General features: G+C 41.8%; 1 protein-coding gene across 1 annotated transcript; it reads right to left on the bottom strand.

Annotated features, from left to right (window-relative positions):
* Positions 1–13,935: 13,935 nt before the first annotated feature.
* spry4 (sprouty homolog 4 (Drosophila)) lies at positions 13,936–20,926 on the bottom strand. The gene is made up of 2 exons (XM_084940647.1): positions 20,586–20,926; positions 13,936–18,437 (listed from the first exon to the last, which is right to left on the bottom strand). Exon 2 carries the CDS (start codon positions 18,388–18,390, stop codon positions 17,242–17,244), a length of 1,149 nt encoding a protein of 382 aa, XP_084796773.1. The 5' UTR covers positions 18,391–18,437; positions 20,586–20,926; the 3' UTR covers positions 13,936–17,241.
* Between the last annotated feature and the right edge of the window lie 1,997 nt (positions 20,927–22,923).

Raw genomic sequence — 22,923 nt, 5'->3', positions numbered from 1 at the left:
TACTGTTAATAGTTTAAAACTTTAAAATGCATTAAAATGCATCAAGGGATAGAACAGGATGGGGTAAAGACACAAAATTATGAAGCCACTTAACACTTGTCTGTATGACATGATGCTCTCATTTTAAGGGGCTGATGGACACGTAATGCTAAGCCTGAAACAAGCTTAGTTGTAGTTACAGCGTACAGAAGGATTTTAAGTTTAGAGAAATTGTCTTGCTTTCTGCAAAATATTTGATGCACCTGTTCTAGTGTATCTTTCTTTTGCTTACAAAAGTTTTGCTGTTTATCTTGTAACGAGGGGTGAGGGTTGGATTAGGGTTGATATGAAGAGCACAAATAAACTGAGGCATCATTTGTGCATGGCAACTACACTACCCTTGACAAAAGTATTTGCTTGTCTGCTTTGACAAGCATATGACCATCCCATGAGTGGCATCCTATTCTTAATCCATAGATTCATATGATGTGGGTCCATTAAGGAACGAGGAAATTTCACAATCGGACTTGTTGCACAGGTGGCATCATATCACGGTACCACGCTGGAATTCACTGAACTCCTGAGAGCGACTCATTCTTTTACAAAGATTTGTAGAATCAGTCTGTATGTCGACATCAGGGGTGGAGAACTCCAGGTCTTGAGGGCCGGTGTCCTGCAGGTTTTAGATATCACCCTGGGTCGGCACACCTAAATCAAATGATTAGTTCCTTACCAGGCCTCTGGAGAACTTCAAGGCATGTTGAGGAGGTTTAGCTATTTTAAATCATTTGCGTTGGATCAAGGACACATCTAAAACCTGCAGGACACCAGCCCCCGAGGCCTGGAGTTCCCCCATCCCTTGTCTAGATGTTTGTGCCCATGGAAGTGATTAGAACACCTGAATTTAATGATTTGAAGAACAGATTTATGCCTTGATTTCCTTAAACTGTGCAACAATTCAGAAATGTGAGTCGCCTTCCTTTTTTAAAAATCAGAATTGCTACTGGCTTCGTGATAAATGGAGGTAGAGGACAATTATGTAACACTGCATATCATGGACCTGTTGCTGAGCTGAAATCAGTGGCCAAAAAAAAAGAAAGAAATGAAAGGAAAATAAATCCAGCGATTTAAGCTCTAATGCAATGCCCCACTTTTGCAGATTTTCCCTTCTCTCTTGTTTTGACCTCCTACTGGTGACGAGCTGAATTTCAGAAATACTACTTAGATTTCTTCACTGACTGTTGAGCTGTTTCCATGGGGATGGCAGTTTCAAGTTTAGCATCCAAAGTTCAGCCCACCCTGAAACAGGGGGGAGGACAGGGCAGCTTTTCTGGCACATAATATATCTAATGTGTTTAATTTTTTTGCAGTGAGACCCCCCCAAATCTTTTAGTCTACTAGAAATGAAAACAGAACCAGTAAACTAATCACTTTTTTCATCGCTATCAGCCAGGAAACACTGTTTCTTTTGCAAGCAGATGCCAGTGATTTTTCTGTATTAAGCCTTTTTCCTTGCTCTGACATTAGTTAGATGAAGTTGGACTGACATTATCGTTTAATCTAAGTTCCTGTTTAAATTCACTACAGAGTAAAATCTGTGGAGAACCATTTTTTTCCACTGAATATAACGTTTGTGTGTGATTACTGCCTACAAGTGTTTGTGTGTGTGTGTGTGTGCATGTGTGAATAGACTCACTCTGTACAAACAGCTATCTTGCTGTGCTGTTTGGTCGTCCCACCAGACACAGGAAGTTGCAGTGTCCTGGACGTCATTGTATTGTGGGACAGAGGTGTCTTTGTCTGGGCCGAGGTCGCAGAGCAGGTGCTCCCTCTCTGTTCCCTCAGTGTCTCTCGGTCACTCTGTCTGTTCTTTGTTTTTGTATCTGGCTTCCTCTCACTTTCCAAAAATCTCTAGCTGCATCCCCTTTGGAGATTATGCACATATGAACATCATAAAGTGCAAATATAAGTTTTTGTAAAGCACTTAAATTGAAGTATTTGCTTTAATGTCATGTTAGGTTCAATCTTTGGATTAGATATGTAATAAAAATATATTTAAAGTGGACCTGTTATGCTTTGAGTTTGTTTGATCTTGCACTCATGAATGATAGGTAAAGACCTGATCAGATGATCCCCTACGGGCAAGCACTTGGTGACAGTGGGATAAAAAAAACCCACAGTTTTAACAGGAAGAAACCTTCAGCACAATCAGGTTCAGGGAGGGGCAGCAATCTGCCGCGACCGGTTGGGGGTGATGGGAGGGAGACAGGACAAAAGACACACTGTGGAAGAGAGCCAGAACTAATGATTAAATGCAAAGTGAGTGAAAAAGGTGAGTGAAGAAGCCTATTATGGCACAACTAAGAGAGAATTCAGAGTCAGCTGATTCAGGCCTAACTAAACAGGCAAGTTTTTACATTTTTCGGACAACTGACATCCATACAACATTCCCACTTCTGAGAGTACTCCTTCTTCAAAAGAGCCCTGGACTGTTCCATCCATGCAGGCCAATGTTGATAATTCAGATGCATAATGTGCAAATAACATTATAACATTAGAGGTTTTTTCTTGTGTGTGAATATTTGTGCTGACTGGCTTGTAGTTAGTGATGTTATTATTAATATATTATTTTACACCCCAGAGACAAAGCTAAAAGTTCCAGTTTCACCACAGTTTTTATACAAGGTATTTTATCAAGTTATTATAAACTTAAACTGACTGGCTTTTACCCCTATCCCAACTTTTAATGGAGTGAGAAGCAAGGTAGACTATAGCAGGGCTAACACAGAGAGAGAGACAACCATTCTCACTCTCATTCACGCCTACACCCAACTTAGACTTGCCAGCTAACTTCACATGTATGTCTTTGAGTTGTGGGAGGAAGCCAGAGTACTGGGAAAAAACGAAATCATGCAAACTCCCCACAGAAAGAGACCCAGCTAACCAATAGATTCAAACCCAGGACCCTGCTGCTTAGTCATGTCTGCAGCTTATATGGACTCAACACTCAATCCATGAGAACCCTCTCTTGGTCCAGACACAGAAAAATTGATAGCTCATCTTTGATTTTGTGGGTGGTGGTCCATATCCAGTCTTGTCCAGCCTAGTTGCTGGAGCGATTTGTCTCTAATACTCTCTTAAATAAATAAATTACATTGAAAGAGCAGATAGTGTAGTGGCTAGCTTGCAAAAAAAGCATTTATAAGACCAAAAGATGCACTCACAGAAATACATGCACTGGCTTCTGTTTTTTGGGGAAAAACAAACCTTTTATCCCGTCAATTTTCCAAATAAGAAGAGTCACTAATGGTAGCTTTCAGGGCATACATTTGAATAACCTCACTAATATTGTCTAGTCCTAGTATCTTTTGATAAAAGCTTTATATCAGAGCAACAATGGCTAATTTATTACTAAAAACGTGTAACCTCACTTAAAACATGCTTCTATTTTCTGATCCTTTTTTTATAGTCATGTGCTTACTGCACAGCATTGTGTCTTACAACAGTTAGGAGATATATGGGTATATGGACCTCTTGTGTACGGGCCATCAGCAGTAAAAGAAAAAATGTAGCAGACCTGTGAACAAGTAGGACAGAAGATGTATGCAACCATAGAAAAACCCAAATGTAGGAAAGAGGAACACTGAGAAAAGAACGAGAGAGCGAGATTAACACACTAATCCAATATCCTATGCTCCTGGAAGGAGGAGCAGCTGTTGAATGATGCCCCTTTTCCTCTTTTTTGACAAGCGCACACTCACGCGTGCAACAAGACACACATGCAGCATACTATAGATGGGGATTTAAATGATTCGTCTTGTAAGCTTTTCACTGAGCTCAACCACATCCTTGGCTAAGCCACAGACTCAAATACACAGCCACAAGAATAGTATTCATGGCCAGAGGGCTTCACAGACCAGACCACCTCTCAGACACAAAATTTACAGGGTTTGTTTCTAATACTCATTTCTATGACTGCGCATGAACATGTGCACGTGTGTGAGTATATGGCTCAGCTAAGCTTGTTCCTGTAGTTCTTAGAGATTCCCTTTCTTGGAAACCATTACTCACATCACTTTTCACAATGGCTGGCAGGAAGCGTATCCAAAGGATTTTTAATTAATTTCCCCATCATCATGCTTTCAGAGGTTCTGTCCTCTGCGACCCATCAATTGGCTGCTGTATTCAATGTTGTATAGAGTAGGTTGAAAAAGAAATTCAAACCAAACTACTCCTTTCCTTTAGGCCCTTAATGCAGTTTTTTTGTGGTAACAATGCCACAATGACATCCCAGCAAACTGGCCACAAGATCAAACTGTGCAATGCTTTGAAAACCAAAGAAAACCCAAGAACTACATCTCCAACTCCACAGGCCTCCGTTAGCATGTTAAATATTAAAGTTCATAACAGTGTGATTAGAAAAAAGACTGACCAAGTTTGGCTTGTTTGGAAGGCTTGCTAGGAGAAAGCCTGTTCTCTTGAAAAAGAATATGGCAGCATGGTTTCGGTTTACAAAGTTGCATCTGAACAAACCATAAAACATCTGGAAGGAGGATCTTTGGAAAGAGCAAAAAGGAGATGTTTGCTCATAATGGACAGCACCATGTTTGAGGGCAGCACAAAAACCAGCTCTCTAGCAAGGTGGTGAAGGGCTCAGGATTTGGATTTGTTTTGCAGCCAAAGGAACTGGGCACTTTGTAATCATTGAGTCGACCTGTGTATACCATTCTAGAGCCAACTGTCCAGACCTCAACTCTTAACAGAGCTGTGCACACAATGCCAAAAAACCTCAATCAGCCCAAAGAACACTGTAAACAACAACAATGAGACTGACCATACAGAAATAGATGAATTCAAATAATTTCTACTAAAGATGGCCCCAGATCCTACTGAACCACAGGAGTGTACTTTGTTTTTCTTTCAAGACTGCATTTTTCAGCTCTGTGGCCCACTGCATATTCATTTGTACCCATTTCTTTTAAAACAAATCTACTCATACACTTCCTAAATGGCTCAAGCACAAAGAAAACTTTTGAAATAGTTAAAATTTACAAGAAAAGTGACAATGCCTATTTTTTTCCTCTCCAGTTTCAGTAGTGAAACTGTCGACCTTGTTCCCGGCAGCCCGTGATGGACACTCCCTCCCATTCACTGTGAAAGCCAGCTATCAGCTGTTAAGAAAAACTGATGGCAGGACTAACAGCAGGTTAAGCTGAATAACTGTATCCAGCTTTAGCCTTCTGTTTGTGTGTTCTCATTGCTGTTGCTGTTTGTATACAGTGGTCACATGTTTGTGCTATGTTAATATCATATTTGGCTTAAGCCTGTGTGACATCTGAAATGTTAGCAGAGGAGGCTTTCTCTGCATGTTGCAGTTTACAAGTGAGAACCAGCTGCCGTGTCTATAGAGATGTGGAAACATTGTGGTACCGCTGGGATTCTCCCTTTCCTTCCTACATTGCTGTGTGACAGGACTGTGCACTACTCTGAAAAGTAGCCTCATATTTTATCTTTTGGGGGGTTTTTGTTACTGATTTTTCAAACATATGCAATAAGTTGCAACAATGAGCTCATGTGAACGTATTTACTGTTATAGTAACCATGTGGACATTAAACAGGCTTGACTAAGTATAGGCATTATTTATGTAAACTGGTTGCATTTAACTAGGGGTGCTGTCCTCTGCTGTCTGTGGTGGAACTGCACTGGAAATTTGTAGGGAAGTCTGTGGGCCTTGTTGCTATTTTGCTGTGAGAATTGTGGAGTTTTAATCAGAATCAGAATCAGAAAGACTTTATTTATCCCCAAGGGGCAATTAACATACAACAGAGCAGCATAACGTTGAAGATAAGGACAATAAGAACAGGCAATAAGAGTGAGATAATAAATACACAGAATATAGAGTTTTAAAATTACACAGTTTTAAAATTAAAGTAACTGTAACTGTATAATCACTGTAAGTGACTAAAAGTGAATAAAGTCTCAGTAGTATAAAAAGAGTGTAGAGTAGTTTATGTTTCTGGTGTGGGAAATGGTCTTAGTGTGCGTGTCTACAGTGTGTATCCCAGCATTGCGAATTTGAGAAGCTGTTTCTTAACTTAATTGAGTATGTGTCTCGTTTAGCTCATACCTCTATGGCTTTGGCATATGATTAGATTTTCAAAACCCATTTCTTGAATGAACTTTAGGAAAAATGTACACTTAAATGAGCTTCTGGTACATTGTTCCTGTCTGGGGCTGAAGACTGATCAAAGGAGATTTTGATGAAAACCCCTCATCACGTGAGGGGGCTAGTTACTGGTTACTTCTTTTAAAAAGTCATTAAACTTATTCTAATCTTTATTCAAATACAAAAGATAGCAATGTGTGCTAAAACCTATGTAAATGCACTGTATGTAGTAGTTTTTTTTCTTTCACAGCTGGTATTTATAGTTGGCAAGGTACTCTGTGCAGATCTGACTACAAGAGTCGATCCAGGTAGCTGATTTTGGTCAAAAGACAGATAAGCGTGCAGCAGAGGAGGCTTGTACTCTTACATTTGTGTTTCCTCCAAAAATAAATCTGCACAATTGCAGGTTGTAAAATGCACACTTTGCCTTTCAAGTTTTCATTACAATGAATTATTTGTTTTTTTTTGGTTTTTTTTTAGCTTGCTATTAGTTAACTAAATGCAGCAGTGTATACCTACCATGCGTGCTAAATATTCAAAAGCAGTCTCCGTTCTTGGGCTAATCTAGCTAGTATATCTTTCTTCTAAAGTATTTCGTATGGAACAATTGGCCTGGCTTTAAAGATCTGTGACCTTCGACTGAGAATGCATGACAGGAACTTCACAGGAAGCAAAAAGGTCAGCCAACAGGAGCTCAAGAGTGCCAGCTGAGCTAAAAGGAAACATTAAACTGTGGTGAGACATGCCAAGATACTCCACCCTGAGGTCGAAAACATGCACACGCAAACACACACACACGCACATAAACATGCACATGCACTCTGCCTTGCACGAATGCACAATACTCTCACATATCTGAGAAGACATGACTTGACCTCTTTATCTACAAGCGTGCCAGTTTTAGCGGCAGTGAGTCTGCTTGTGTCTGAGGGGTTGCCCTGGTGATTTTCCTTGTTGTTAATGAAATTAGTGAAACAGATGTATGGCAACAGGAAGGTGGGAGTGCTTGTCAGGTAAAAACAGTGTTCACAGTTGACTGCAGGAGAAGACTTGACTGTGTTAGATTTACAGTGGGATAGTTTCACAAGAGTAGGGTCCTCTCCTTTCTTCTGTCAGAGAACACAGATGTGTTACTCCAGTAACTGGCATAACCGCCATTAGTTTTGTAATATAAAGCTGCTGTAAGTTTACCATCAGATATCCAGCATTCACAACTTAACTCTACAAGTCTGCTGGCCTGTGTGTAAGTGCAAACATTTCTCTAATAGCTGGAGGAATCTGTGTGTGCTTGTGGCTCTGTCTGATGTGCAAACTGGACCTGGATACAGAAATTTAAAAGCTGTGCATGGACACTTTAGAATGTTCCTTTTTTTTCATATACAAATCAAAACAGATTTTCTTAACTAACAAAAATTATTACAGACTAAAGAAATAAAGAACCACACTAGTACACATATTTAATATATGTTAGTGCAAACCTAAAAATCAAACAATCAAACATACCACTTGTGATCAGAGTACCAGTACAGTTCAGGGACCTGACATCCAAGGGTAGTGCGGACACAGAGGTGTCTTCCTGTGTCCTCTTCTCCTGAGTCGACTAACTTCACTGTGGACCATGAAGCAAGCAAGCACTCGCACACACTTACATACATAATTCACAATTAATTAATGCCCATATGTTCACAACATGCACTGAAAAACATGGTTAAATGGTATAAACACCACGGAAAAAAATGCCCACAGAGGCACACACTCACAGACATTGTGATTGACTTCCTGTGAAGTCATGCTTGTTACATAAGAGTGTGTTTGGCTCCTTTTGTGTTTGTCCTGACATAGCAGATACTGCAAACACAAAAGGACAAGCAGACACATGAATAAAGCAGATTGAACCGTGTGTAGCACAATAGGTAACAAAAAGCCACGGATGCACGGACGTATACGCAGGAGAATCACGTTTTTGATTTTTGATTTGATTTATCAAACATTATGTTGATTAGATAGATTTTTTTAAATATACATTTGATTTCTTGATTTTAATAGAGGCAGCAAGACAAATTCCCCACTGGGACAATAAAGTCCTACGTTCGTATTCCATCTTTGAAATTCAAGTTTTGTTTGAAACGAGTCGGTTTTGTGACTTTTAGCTTTACTCAAGGAAAACTTCCAAATATCTGCTGGTTAAAAGTGTGATCACTGCTTGCTATTTGACTTACATTGAGAATAGCAGGTTTACCTCTTTCATTGACAAGGAAATTAATGAGCAAAATAGCCGAGGAAGCTAAATAAATTACTCCTTCTGGTTTTGCAATAAGCCAAATGTCAAACATTTCCCTGGAAATAGTCACTGAATCTGTTTCTTTTAAACTTTTAAAAAAAAAAATCGAATGAGGCAACAATCCTACTTTTTTTTTTTTTACTGTTGCAAAAGTTGTGAGACCCATGAGTCTATAGAGGATCGAATGTCAGCTCTATCTCAGAACAAGCAGAGGTCAGGATGAGGACGGTTTTGTTTGTAATCTGTTGAATTTCATACAGGAGAAAAGTCAGTGCAACAGCTTCACTTAAGAGGAGAGAAAAAACAAAAACAAGATTAGAAAAGGAACATCGATAGGAACACTTGGACTGAGAGGAGTAGAGGGAGTGATATGGGAGCAAAGATAAGAATCAAAACAGTGTTTTGCAATACTGTTGTACATCATGCATGCAAGTACGCACACATCCTTTCTTGTGCACGTGTGTGTGCGCATGTTGTTTGTTTGTGACTCAAGCCAGCAAATAAATGTATAAAATGTTATTGTGGTGGGGCTGGACCTTCTCCAGAGGAAGTGCTTGTCTTTGACAATGCTCTCACCAGGAATGCACTGCAGGCGTCCGCCAAGTGGGCGTGTCGCTGCTCCGGGGTTGGAAGCCAAGTTTGGTCGGTTCAGTTTTGGCCCCTCCGACACCTCGGGGGACCGTCTCGCTCTGCTGTTGTTCAGAAAGAGGGAAAAGAGAGCGAAAGAAGGGAGAGAAAGAGAGGGTTTGTGTGTTCCTGTAAGCTTAGTTTGTATAAATCTGAATGTGTGTGTATGTGTTTTCCCTTTGAGAGGAGGATCTGAAAGGAATGCAACTGTTCCTTTACACATGTCCACCCCCCCTCAGGCAGCCACAGGGCCTGTTGAAAACAGGCACGCACCCATGACAAACACACACAGACACACACACACGGAGGTTGAGGAGTGGAAGGAAGTATCAAACTACACCGGCAGAATACTTATCAAGACAGAGGAGCAAAGCTGCCCATTAAGATTCCAGACTTTCACTCCTTAACTTCTGCAATAAGAAAATAATAGGATCACAGTACAGACCAGTCTAGAATAGAATAGAAAGGAATCGAGTAGAAAAAAATAAAATAGGGTCGAACAGAAAACATTAACTTGTCCTTCTCTGTAGTAAATCATATAATCAGTACGCTGTGTTAAAGTCAGAGTCCAGTGATGGGACTAAACTTCTCAAACGGCATGAAACATCACGTGGTATAGCCTCACAAGTGCTAAAAAAAAAGCAAAAAAAAAAAGCATGTGACCAAGTGAAGCGCAGGCCACGTGAAATTCGGTTAAAACCGTTTGCTCGGTGGGTTTAATTTGTTTTTCTTTTTATGTGCTGCCCCTTTCGTTGACGCTCGTGAAAGCCGAAATAAAACCCTCCCCTTGGGTTCAGGGTTAGTATAATGGGAGAAGGCTGTACCAGAAAGCAGTAAAGAGGTCGGTGTGGCGGAGGCCTTGGTGTGCTTTAGAGTGGCAGTGCCTGGTGATAAGAGGCTGCAGCCTGGTTGGCCTCTCTGAGGGGAAGTGATGCAAGACAGTAGCTCTTTGTTTAGTGGCATTACTTGGTCCCGTGCCAGTGGTCCCACTGAATGAAACGGGCCGGTTGGCTTGTTTGCTGGCTGGGTAACTGGCTTCATGGTGGACAGGCTGACTGCCTGGTTGACTTGCTGGTAGGCAGGCAACTGTGGCATTAAAAATTGTGGCTAATCTCTCTTTTCTCTTCTTCTTTCTGCCTTTTTTCCTGTCATTGGCCTATTTTGGGCCCATAAGAACACTTAAGTCACGAATTTGGAAATTTTAGATTATTTTATTTAATTTTTTTGGCATGCTAGTGAAAGTGAAAACTATTTAGATTTTTGACAATACTTGTCAAGTTGGAAGCTCTCAACAAAAATATAGTTTTATTTATTGCAATGTGTATAATATATTTATCGCAGCTTTTATTGACTGTTTTGGTCAAGCTTCCCAGACAACCTTTTCTCCCTGTTCTCCTCCTCCGTCTCTCCCACCAGCTCCCAGTCCTCTCTTCTATGCTATCCCTGCTACTTCCCAAGTGCTGAAATGTGTGTTTTTCTTCAAGCCGCACTTAAGCTAATTTTACTGTCAAATTCCACAAAGGAAAGAAGAGAGAAGGACTGGAGGGGACAGAGGAAGAGTGCATGTTTGATAGGGGACAAAAATGCACTTGCTATTTATGCAAGTTATATATGAACATGCATATGGCCACTGTCTTATTTCATCCATACCATAAAGATAATGTTGATTTATAATGTAAATAAACGATTGAGGTAAGGAGAACACTATGGCCTCTGTGTGCACGGGTAAAGAGAGTCTACCTTAATTTAATCCTGATTAATTAAATATACATACATGTCACACACATTTTTCACGTGTTTTCCCTTTTTTGTATTTTTGGATGTATAAAACAGAGAATGAGAGGAGTGAAGAAATGGGCTGCACAGAAGAGGAAGAGAGGGAAGTGTGTAACTGTATGTGTGTATCTAGGGGTTGTCAGTGGTGCGCGGGGGTCTGCTTGAGCGCTACACCAGATGTGAAAATGGCTTTTGCAATATGTCATCTAAACAGCAAACTGCAGGGGATTTACTTGAGGTAACTTGAAGCACATAAGTGCGGGAGAGTCGAAATTACAGCTAGCTTCTTGAAAATCTCAAACAGATTCGGAGACCAGCTGAGGGGAAACATCATTCATAACAGGAAACTGGCATGCGGTTTTCCCCACGGCCTTAAATAATTAGTCTAACATATGTTACCTAAATGCAGATTCACACTGGAAAGAAAACAAAAAAAGTTGGTTTATCCCTTTAAGTGGTATCTCAGGTCACATCAGTGTATGCTGATACAATGACTTAGCAAGTTCTGCTGGTTGTGAAATGCAGCAGATAAGAAGACAAATGTGGGATGGTTCAAGTCAGATTATACCGCCTGGATGTCACACCTGATGATCCCTTTGTCCTGTGTTATTGCAGCGCAACTTCTGCTTTCAGTGACGCTGTAAACCAGCGCACACACTTGATCACGTGACTAGCTGGAACAAAGTCCCTGGCAGCCTGAGGGCCGCTAGCACATTTTTACAATATACATAGATAAAAATCCCTCTGTTTCCCTGTATTACCCTCCTTTTATATAATAACAAGGATTGCACTTGGTTATGAAATCTATTCTATGTGTTATTACATTATTTTGATTAGCCTGCTTGTGTGAGAAAAGACCCACACAACAGAACTACTACAACATGATGATGTTTTTGTGTGTGCTGGGTGTGACGACCTTATTCTTGCGACTGAACAATTACATTGCAAATGAAGCAGAACAAGAGGACCCGAATCTTGTACTAGTTTCTCTCACTTGCACAGCTTAGCAACTTAAAAAAAAAGCCACTGTAAACATTCAAAAACTTTGAAATATTAGTTTCAACCAGTTTCTGGCTGCTGTCCTTGCATTGTCTTCTGCGGTAAACCCAACCTTTTTGTAGCACAGCAAGCCAAACCACAGCACAAATAATTATTTGCATGCACAGTTTCCGACCCGGCACGGGTTCTTCACTGAATCTAGGCTGTGTCATAGTACTAGCTGATAATAAATGCTTTCTTTTCCACTTGCCTGTGCTGCAGCTTCCTGTGTTGATGATATGTATGTGGCCTGATAGGGTGGAGATGACAATGTAGGTGTGGAGGAAGTCAAATGCAGGTGTTTGCATGTGCGTGCGTGTGTGTGTGTGTGTGTGTGTATGTGCGTGTATGTGCTGTCCCAGGTGGGTGCTGACAGACCGGCAGGTAAACAGGCAGGTTGGTCTCTGATCTCACCTGTTGGAGCAGACACAGCAGCGCCTGCAGGGCTTTTACAGCGGAAATATCTTCTTTATGTGATGCTGGAAGGCCAGGCCCTTCTCTTCTCTTCTCTTCTCTTCTCTTCTCTTCTCTTCTCTTCTCTTCTCTTCTCTTCTCTTCTCTTCTCTTCTCTTCTCTTCTCTTCTCTTCTCTTCTCTTCTCTTCTCTTCTCTTCCTAACAAACTCTGTTGTAATTCATTCACTTTCCTCTCCCAGGTGCATCCAGGTGAACACCCAGTACACGAGTACATGCGCGGGAGGTGGAGGGGTTGGGAGCTGGGGGGTTGCGTAAAGGGAGGAAGAACACCAAAAGGTAAGAGCAGCACAGGTGTTCTGGGGGAGGGGGTTGGGGGATGACAACAATGTGTGTGTAGGTGTGTGTGACAGGAAGAAGCCGTATGTGCTCTGGCTTTATAAGGTGGCGCTTTTGAGAGAAAGGAATGTTACACATCCAGATTATAACAGACCACCCCTTCAAACTAAAAGGAAGTGAGTTTAACCTACAAGTCAAACACACACTTAAACCTACACACACACACACACACACACACACACACACTGCAGTCATCAAGCTCTGATATGAATTAAGCATCCTGACTAGTTCCTGTCTCATGTTACGTCGTCCTGAGGGGTCTGTGGATCATTTCCTGTTCCTTATGTAATGTTTTCTTTCTGTTTAAGGTCATACAGATTTATTTGGCCTTTGCTGCTCTACCAGTGTTTTATTGAGAGCAGCCTATTCAGACGCAGGAAGGGAGACCTCGGGAATTTGAACTGTTGAAATAAAGAGACTAAAGCGCCTAGCTGGTCTTTTACAGACTGCATAATGTTAAAAAAAAAATCTTCAAATTCAGCTTATAAGTGAGCGGTTGCTATTGTAAGCAGTTAAAAAAAAAAACCACATACAAACATATCTCCTGTTTAGATATGTGCATGTGATTATGCAGGTGTCTGTATTCACCAAACTGTTTGGTAGCAGATGCTTTCTGGTTTCATTTGTAGTCCACTTGTAGCTTGAGTTCTATTGAACTCATGTATGTATGTCAAGAGCAAAAAAAACCCCAACTGTATTTGTTGAAAATCATCTATCTCCAGATTGAGGGTTTCATTAACTTTTAAAATTCACCTTAGGTTTGTAAACAGTGACCGGTAGATGGAAATCTTGACCTACAGAAGCATATCAACCTTTTGGGATGTACATATGCAACACTACTGTGAGTAATGGGGTTGGTGCCCAAGAGGAGGATGCTAGGGACAGGGTCAGATCGAGGCAGATGATCCGCTGTGGCGACCCCTAAAGGGAGCAGCCAAAAAGAAGAAAACGATTAACTTTGAGTAGCGGAAACTTTGGGTCAGAAATGAAGCAGTATATAATATATTTTTTACATAGAAGTAGTGGCTCAAACTGTGGGGCAGACCCCACTAGAGGGGCATAGAGCCACTGGGGGGGGGGGGGGGGGGGGGGGGGGGAAATAATTGTTGGTGCTGCTATCTTTATGTCAGTATTTTTTTAGTGGTAATAATTCATATTAGTATAAATCCTCTGGGTTTATGATCGTTATGATGGCACGGTGTATAAGTGTGTGTCTGTGTTATGTGGTTGAAACAGTAACGACACAAACAGCTCGGTATATTTAACAATATATATTTCCATTGTCAATGTACATTCCATTTCGACATAAGCTTTCTTCACAAACAAAAAGTTGGCATCTAAATAAATACTATATAAAATAGAACTTCAAAATAAATATATCTATAAAGGGAACCTTTTATATGAGATTTTTGTCTTTTTGTTATATCTACACAAAACAAAAGCACAGATCTTGTTTCTCAATACCCAACAATGACATTGTAAAGGTATAAAAGAATGGAGTAGCATCACCCAACAGTTTGAGACCTTTCCTCTTGTTTGGGTTTAAATAAAAAAAAAAAGAAAAAAGGAAAAAAAAGAAAAGAAAACCGTGTTCACAAACGAATGACACACAGGGGGATTGGTGTGTAAAAGTCACAGCGTAACGAAAAGGTTTTAATGTTTGAGCTGTTGGATGATTATTCCACACCTTAAACAGGATAGCGAGCACGTGATTGTATAAAGCCAACATGAAGTTAGGAGCATTGCTTTTGCAGTGACGGAGCTGAGTAACAGCAAAAGAAGAAAAGAAAAAAGGCAGCAACTGTTGGAAATAAATGTCCTCTGGTGAGAAGAGATGGCGCAGAACACAACTGGAGAGGAAAAACCAAGTTGAGAGTGAAAGAGAGACAGACATGTCTTTCCATGTCTCTGTGGTATGACAAGTTTATGCACAGCAGCTGTGTTTGTCAATCATGGAAGGTCAGGGATGTTTGTTGGGAAATTTCTCGGGGCAGGAAAGAGGGAAGCGAGGAAGAAAGAAAAGCAAGAAGAGAAAAAGAGGGAGCTGAAACACCGAGGAGTAACGGCAGGAAATGGGCTGATGGGGGTAGATTGTGCTCCCTGTGTGGATTCAATGAGTCCACAGTCTTTAGGACTCGGAGAGGAACCAGGGAATTAGCTTAGCCTCTCGACTGCTAATGAGCCATGGATAGCATAAACAGCAGGAGTTTTTTTTCTGCTTCTTCTCCTTTTTTTTCTTCTTTAATTTATTGCCGGGCACACTTTTCTAAATCAAGTGCTAGTAATAGAAACGTCTGCTATTTCTGTTACCCCTTTCCCCAACCTTCTTCTTGAAACTCTCCTTTTTCCTTTTCCTCACAACCACAAAAACATCGTATTCTTACCCTCAAAATATATATCTAATATATTCTCTATATATTTTGTACTGAATCGTAGCTATAATGTACCATGCAATCTTTCAAGGACATTTAAAAGTGTCTTCTAAAGAACACAAATGTTGTGAAACTATTTACAGCAAATAACATTTCACCTGCATAGCTCTAGTACTAAATATATTGTCAAAACATTTGTGATTTTTGCTGCCCACCTAGAGACGACCAGGCCTTTGCCCGGTCCCGCGACCAATCCCATTTTGGCACCTTTTCTCTCAGGCTGAATTGCTAGGTTTTGAAAATATTGCCTCATACATTCAAGACTAAGGACCATGTGTGTTTTTTCCCTCCCTTTCCCCCCGTCTGATAGCTTTGTGCAACTAGACAAGTACAAGTAAAAGCAAAGTTAGGCACCCTAATGAAAGTCACAGGTCCGACGTGAAGCAGAGGTGTGTGTTATGGAGTCGCAAAGACAGTACGCTTTTATGCCAAACAGAAATGGCCATCTGTATTAAAGGGCAGCCCACCTTTAATAATGACCAGCTGCCGCCAACACCACGTGGCGAGACTGGCGTGACTGTGATCATTCTGACAGGAAAAGCATGCTACTGTATAACAGCTTCCTTTGGCAAAGTCCTAAAAATGTCACGCAAGCCACAAAAATAGACTTTAAGAATTAAAAAAAGAGGCTATTCAACGTATGCAGCTACGCGGCATAATGATTTAAACGTGATGAAGACGCTCTGTGTGTGGGGGCAGTGGGGTGGGGACTAAATGTAGTGCACACCAATGTGAGATAGCTGAGGTGGTTAATACTGTGCTTTAGTACATCCTTTAAGGGGTTTGCGTCTTCCTAAAAAGGTTGTGCAAGTGGCAGGTTTACTCTACAAAGGCTGACTGCAGACATACACAACAGCGACTTTACTATGCCTTCTCTTCCCCCTCTTTGCTCTCTATCACTTGCACCCCCTCTCGTCTGGAAACACTTTTTTCTGGCCAGTTTGTCTCTAGCTTAGCTTACTCGTTTTAAATGATTCACTCTTGCCTTTTTGCCCCTAAATATTCTTTGCCTTTTTGTTTTTTTTTTGTGCAAAGAGGAAGTAGACCAGGCTCTTAGGCAGTTTAGTAATCAACATGCGGTGTAGGCCAAGTTCTAGAGAGGATTACTGTAACTGTCCCTGAGAAGGTTGAGTGTACTTTACTTTTTTTTTCTTTAAACACATTTCTCTACTACAAATCGACTTCTAGTACAGTGGGTAACCATTAGACTAAAGCATGCAAGTCATGACATGCATTATGTCAAAGGTGACTGGTGAACAGCATTCAAAATATTTGAGAATGTCTAGGCTTCACCACCTTGTAGTGGAAAACACACTGTAAGGTGATCATCTCAACTGCTTATGCACAATACATGGTGAGAGTTAAGGGGAATTGCTATTATTTTAAAGTCTAGAAAGGTTTGTTTTTACAGCTCCACTCTGGACATAAAAACTCAATGGAGATCAAATGTCAGCAATACCAAGGTAGCATCTTTCAGGTGTAAGAGAACAAGGGGAAACGCTAAAAGATTGGTGACCATGATAACCTTGGAGCGAGTGAGTAGTTAAAAGTGTTAGTTTCACTCCTGCAATGGCCTGTCATTGAAACCACGCTATAGATAATCACTTGTTTTCATGTTTAACGCTGGGCTGTGCTTTTGGGTTGGGGAGTGGGGGGTGGGGGCTAAGTATAGATATTAACCATCCATCAATAATTTCTATGTATTCTGTGGATCAGCAACCAGCTTCTGTTTAGTAAGCATTACAAAATTAGCTGAGAAATATTGAGCAGCAGAGAGGTACAATGACTTTGTGCCTACGGCCATCTTCGCAAAACACAAATACCAGTCCCACAAGCTTGTCTCTTGTTCTTTTGTCACTCTTACAAAGAAGAATATAACATCTCAGAGGGCCTGTTGGCTATTCCTACTTGCCATCTCCCTCATATAAGGCCCATTTTTGATCATACACCCTATTAAACATCTTTGTACCTTTGTTTTACATAAGTCATCTTCCAGCAGTTTAACGGGATAGTTTAATGGGTTGGTGTTGGATTGTCCAATCCATAGAGAGCAAACAAGTATGGTATAGTCCAGTCCACTTTTTTTTTTTTTTTTTTAGCAAGGTCACCACCACACAGTTTGGTCCACTATCATGAGCCCTGCTGCTGCTTCTCCAGAGTGCCAGATTTTGCTTCTGTGGCTCCACTTTTACACACGGGGACACTCACGCCGCTCTGTGAGTTTTTACAGCGGCAGCCAGGCCTGCTAATATTGTCATAACATTTCTGTCCCAGTTTGGCTAGGCCCATCGCTGGTAGATAGCAGACCAGGCAAGGCAGGACGAAAGAAAGGGCAGCCATGAAGGACCAGCGTGCACAACAGTTGGCCTGCGAGCACGAGCAGGGCTTGTCGGCACAGGAGCCCTCATCATCCTCGTCTTCGGTGCAGTGGTAGAAGATCCCTTTGACCAGGCACATGCAGGTGGCGGTATCTACCATGCTCTGAGCAGAGCACAGGCACTCCTGGTTGCAGACCCAGCAAGAAGGAAGGGTTCGGGGAAGTGTGCATTCTGTGCACCTGCACTTCCCGCAGTGCTCGCAAAGAAGGAGGTGCTTCTTCTCGGTCGGAGAGGAAGGAATCACTGCCAACCCTTGCTGACCTCCAACAGAGCATACACCTCCCACAGGCATCTTTGCGGACTTGAGGTCAAGGGATTTAGAGGAGGAGGAGCAGGACGAAGCAGAGGAGGAAGAAGTGAGGACCTTAGATTCTGAGGAACTGAAGCAGCCTGGAGTTTGGGTAGTGATTGTACTGATGGGGCCGGGGTGAGGGTGCAATTTAGGGTGGTGGTCCACTGTTGGAGTGGGCGCAGCGTGTTCCAGCAGCCTCTGGTCAGATGAGGTACTGCTGCTGCTGCTGATAGAGCTGGGCCTTCCACTGAAGGAAATCCAAGGGTGGGTGGTGGTGTCCTGATGAAGGTGGGGCTCGCACCTACTATGCTGGGGAGGTTGGTGTTGGTGATTGTGATGATGGTTGTGGTTTGCACCAAGAAAGGCTTCTTGATTCTGACCTAGCCAGGTGATTCTTGGGTTCAAAGATTTCTGGCTGGGAGGCTGCTGAGAAACAACAGCGGGGCTGTCAATGTAGTCGTTCTCCACGTGTGATGACTTTATCTGGTCGATGGGGTAAATAGTGACAGGGTGCTGAAGACGACCGTAGGGCACACGACTGTCCAGCAGGGGTTGAGATATGAGGGAGGAGGACACTCCGGGGATGTGGTGGGGAACCCTGGACTCCATATGTAGGCTGGTGCCTCGACTTCTTTCTAAAGCAGCATTTAGCAATACTGCAGAAACAGATACAAAAGAGACATTTAAGACTAATCTCATCTTAAAATATAAAAAAATGGCAATAAACTAGAGAATTAAAGATGGTTAGATGTCAGATCAACACCTCTAACAGCATGCGAACGTGACATTTGATATAAGTAGTTCACTTCACAGAAAACAAATACTGAATCTTTAAAACAAGTCTCTCCATAGAAATCTTTTTTTTTCTCTCCAGACCGGATCTTTGCAATTATTTGAATGTAGAGTTTCCAAACCATGGTGATTTTTAGACTGAATACCGACAGGGTATTCAGTCTAAGCCTCCTCCATTCTAACTTTGACATTAGAACAATAGAAGTTGGGCTCTCACTGCCTCCCCTCCAAAGAGCAGGGAGCACCAGAGAGCAGGGTTTGCATGCAAAAGACTCAAAGATGCAAAACAAGGCAAAGTAACAAGAAGGTTGCCAGAAAAGAGACTTCAACGGTGACTAAATGAATGCAAGAGGCAAAGGAAATTAGGTCTTTTTATAGAATCACAGCTATTTCATGTAATACAAGTTGACCTAATGTTGTATTTTTAAATTTGATCTGTCAGTGTGCAAACTGCATAAACACGAATCTGAATCAGAGATCAGACCCTGGGATTTGTGAATGGGGCTGATTTTATGAACTGCAGTTTTTTGTGAATGGGCTGCTGGCTGCACTCGGTGTTGCAAGCATGAATCAAGACGCTCCAGTCATGGTGAGGCTGAAAGAAATCGGTTTCATCCGTTTCATCAATGAGCGCTCGGCAGATTTATTTTATCCATTTTATTTACATATATATTGACGAAAAGCAGCTCACCGACCTACTGTCTACAGTATTCATTTGGGTTACCTTATAACAAAATATACCGACGAAAAAATCTGGTTGTTCAGACCATTTTCGTTTGATTATGCTCGTCTTGTGATTTATTGGGCTTGCGCACATCACCCAGCAAATATATACATCTGTATTATTTTTTCGCAAATGTATCAGTGGTAGACACAGCTTTGCTTGACCGTCAGCTGTCAGTGTGATTCTCCCATTCCTCATATTTTCAGAAGCCCGGTTGAGAAACCTGTTGCGACATAGCTGGCACCGACACAAGCGCTTGTGATCGTCAAATCTAGACTATTATAAGCTCCAAGCCGGAACTATGCGTGTGCAAGCCCGAATGTGTGCGTGTGTGTGTCTATGTGTGTGCGCGTCCCTCCCTACATGTCAACGACTGAGTCATAAAAACCGGAGGCGGCAGCTCGACTTACACAAATAGCATGTTTATATAGGCGTTATAAGCAGGTATTCAAACAGTTTTTGTAAAATGTCAAAAAACACACAAGCTTAATAAAGGAAATGGTACATTGCGTGCCACCAGACACGGGAATGTAGAGTCGTTTTGATAGGCGGCTGTTCGGTGCGTAGCTGTATGTGTAAAGCTGGACATTATACGTCCACGACACTCAAAAAACCAAAACGCAAAAAACTACAACAACAAAAAAAAAATGCATTGTAGAAAATTAATACAAAATTTGTCGGCAGCCAGTGGGCTAAAACGAAAAAACGAATGGCATAAACACCTGACACCATCGATGGCGTGCCAGCCAGGCAGTCGCTGCAGAGCAAGAAGGACACACGCAACCAAACCGCCCGAGAGATAAACGTACCCACAGGCTTTGGAGAGAAGGGCGAATCACGCAGAGATTGAAGTGTGGGTTTGCCCTGCTGCTTTTTATTGTGTCTTTGAAAAAAATAAAGACAAGAAAAAAAAAAGGGGGGGGGGGGGTGTACGAAGCGATGCGACAGCCGCTGAAATGCGTATTTGATATAAAAAAAGAAAGAAAAGAAAAGAAAAAAGCGGCGGTTTGGACTACGCGTCGTTCTCCATCTCTGATACCTTCACCTTGCTTTTGGTCCGAAGTCGGTGGTTAAATATTGACCTAAACTGCAAACCCTCGGAAACAGCTTGTTGCAAAATAGAGTTTGCTGGAGCGTTTTAGTGCACGCGATTGAGTAGACTGAGAGGACCAGTCAAGTGAAGGCAACACTGAACAGTACCGAACAGTTTCTCTTTACAGTGACACACTTACTAGTTACAAACATCTAGAGAGGAAAGAAAGGAAAAACACGAGAGGTGATCACTTACTGTTGTTTCAGGATACAATTTTCATCTCTCCGCTGCGCGCGACGTTTACGCACAGGCTTTATTCCAAGGCAGCGAGTAGCTCCAGGAATAATGGATAAAGATAAGTCCAAACTTATAATAAGGGTGATAAGAACAAGGTATGGGGACGGCGAACTGGTGCCCCGCACTATTCTCCACTCGCTGGTGCATAAAAGACGACTGCGGTTGTGGACTCAGAGCTTTGGATATGATGTTGCAACTACCGAGGGGGAGGGAAGTGAGTTTTTATGAATGGGAGGGTAGAGGAAAGGAAAGGGACGGCACTGCGCAGATGCCTCGTCTTTTTTTCTCTGTTTTTTTGTGAATGGCAGGGCCGCGCGACTGGGGAGGGCTGAAATGCGGATGTTACATTTTTATGAATGGGGAGGACTCCGAATAGCATTGCGCAGGCGCCATACCTACGTTTTTATGAATGGGAAGAAATAGCGAATGAGGCGTGTGTGTAAGAAAAAGGAGGGGGCGAGGAAATGAGAAGGAGGTGGGTTTTTTTTTTTGGTCACAAGGGCAATGTCAGGCCTGATTTACATAAAGAGTGGGCTCTGATGTCCCCCCCCTTTTATCCCCCTAATTTATTTATATACGAAGCCAGCGATGCTACATGTTGTTATGATTATAATATGGTAACAGAAAGGCGATAGAGCGGAATGTGAGTGGGCCAAATCTGCAATGAATTAATTAATTTTTTTTTCATTGCTGGTAGATATGATCTCTGGTATTGATTCTGACGAATGGATGGCGACCTGTGTCTAATGGAAAACATGCAGATGCAGAAAAACAATACATACCAGAATCTGCGAGAATATAAAACGTTTAATAAATATAGTGGACGTCTGAGGTTTATTTTTTGCCTCATTCAGCGGATTCTCAACGAGGATATCAAGATACCGGAGGTCACATGCCTCTGCTCGATTAGACTTAATAATAGCCGCTCCCCTTGTGTTCCTGTTCCAGCTAAAGACATTTATTGCGAACAAGGACGTGCCCTTCCTTCCTCGGCAACAGTGTGAGGTATGACTACAGCCTCTATGGCAATGTTAAAAAAAAAAGAAAGAAAAAAAGGAGAAGATGAGGAGGAGAAGGAGGAGGGGTAGAAGAACGGCGGGGGGTTTAACGCCTACTCTGAAACACAAACCAGCATGAGGGCAGGCAGGATTCACAAAAGGACAGGATGTTGTTGATTTGTACCGAAACCACACGGAGGAAATGAGTGCGAATTTCCTTTCTCACTGACATCCTAGTGTGTGTGTGTGTGTGTGTGTGTGTTTCCCTGCAAACTCCCCACCACTATCCTACCTCCCCTCCCTCAGCTTGGGGCTTTTAACCAGTCAAAGGTTAACAGTTGCCCTATTATCCATTTGCACTCATCACCATGGAAACCACTACATCTCCAAATTGGGATTATTGTTTTGAAGAAAAAGGAGGAAGAAAAAAGAAAGAATAACAGAAAGAAAGGGAATTAACTCAGCATTAAATTTTTGAATATGTGTTTGGATGGACTGGCGTTTTACTGTGATTTGTCAGTAAAACATGTATTGAAAAGAATTTTAATTTAGTCAGAGGTGTTTCAAATGGTCAGGTACGGCAGTAGGAGACATATGAAAACAATCACACCTGCAAAGAATAGCCTATTATTTAATTTACATTGCATAAATGACTAAGTTTAAGATAACTTTTGTAGTTTCTTGTAGTCTCTTGTTTTGCTCTGGTGGGAGTCATTTTATAAGATCAACATACTTGGACCACATTTTTTTGTGGAGCTTTGGCTCAGTACACCACCACAGTGAATTTTAAATCAAACCATCAAGATATGATTGAAGTGCAGGTTTTAATCGGATCTATTTCTAAAATGCCCATTAAACCCATTTGAATTAAAACAGAAAGTCTGCATTTTATTCACATCTTAACAGTTTGATTTCAAATTCACTGGCGGTGATGTACAAAATTACAAATATTGTACCACTGTCTAAATGCTTATAGACCTAAACATATAAATGAGTCCATAAATCGATGAAGTGTCACCTCATCATGGTGAAGCGGTGTGCAAACCTGTGTGGTCCCAGGAGTTGTATTGTTTTGCCCATGGTAGGGTCTGCCAAGGTGAGAAGCTAGAGTAAGTGTGATTCACAAGATCCCCTTGACGAAGAAAACAATAGTCCTCGTTACCGCTCCCAGAACAGGATTATTGAGGCCACTCTCTGCATCCAGTTCTGGGGGAGGGGCTTATCTCACAAGGCCTAGCCTGAATGTGCCGTATGGGCTAGCCCTCATGCGGGCCTACATATACAGAAAAGGCCATAGG

The sequence above is a fragment of the Perissodus microlepis genome, chromosome 10 (assembly GCF_051167445.1).
Source record: "Perissodus microlepis isolate ML-2025 ecotype Zambia chromosome 10, ASM5116744v1, whole genome shotgun sequence".
NCBI classification, from domain to species: Eukaryota; Metazoa; Chordata; class Actinopteri; order Cichliformes; family Cichlidae; genus Perissodus; species Perissodus microlepis.
This window is presented reverse-complemented; position numbering and strand designations above follow the sequence as displayed.

Coding starts and splice junctions, on each gene's coding strand:
- spry4 (XM_084940647.1), bottom strand. CDS start 18,390: ATGGAGTCCAGGGTTCCCCACCACATCCCCGGAGTGTCCTCCTCCCTC.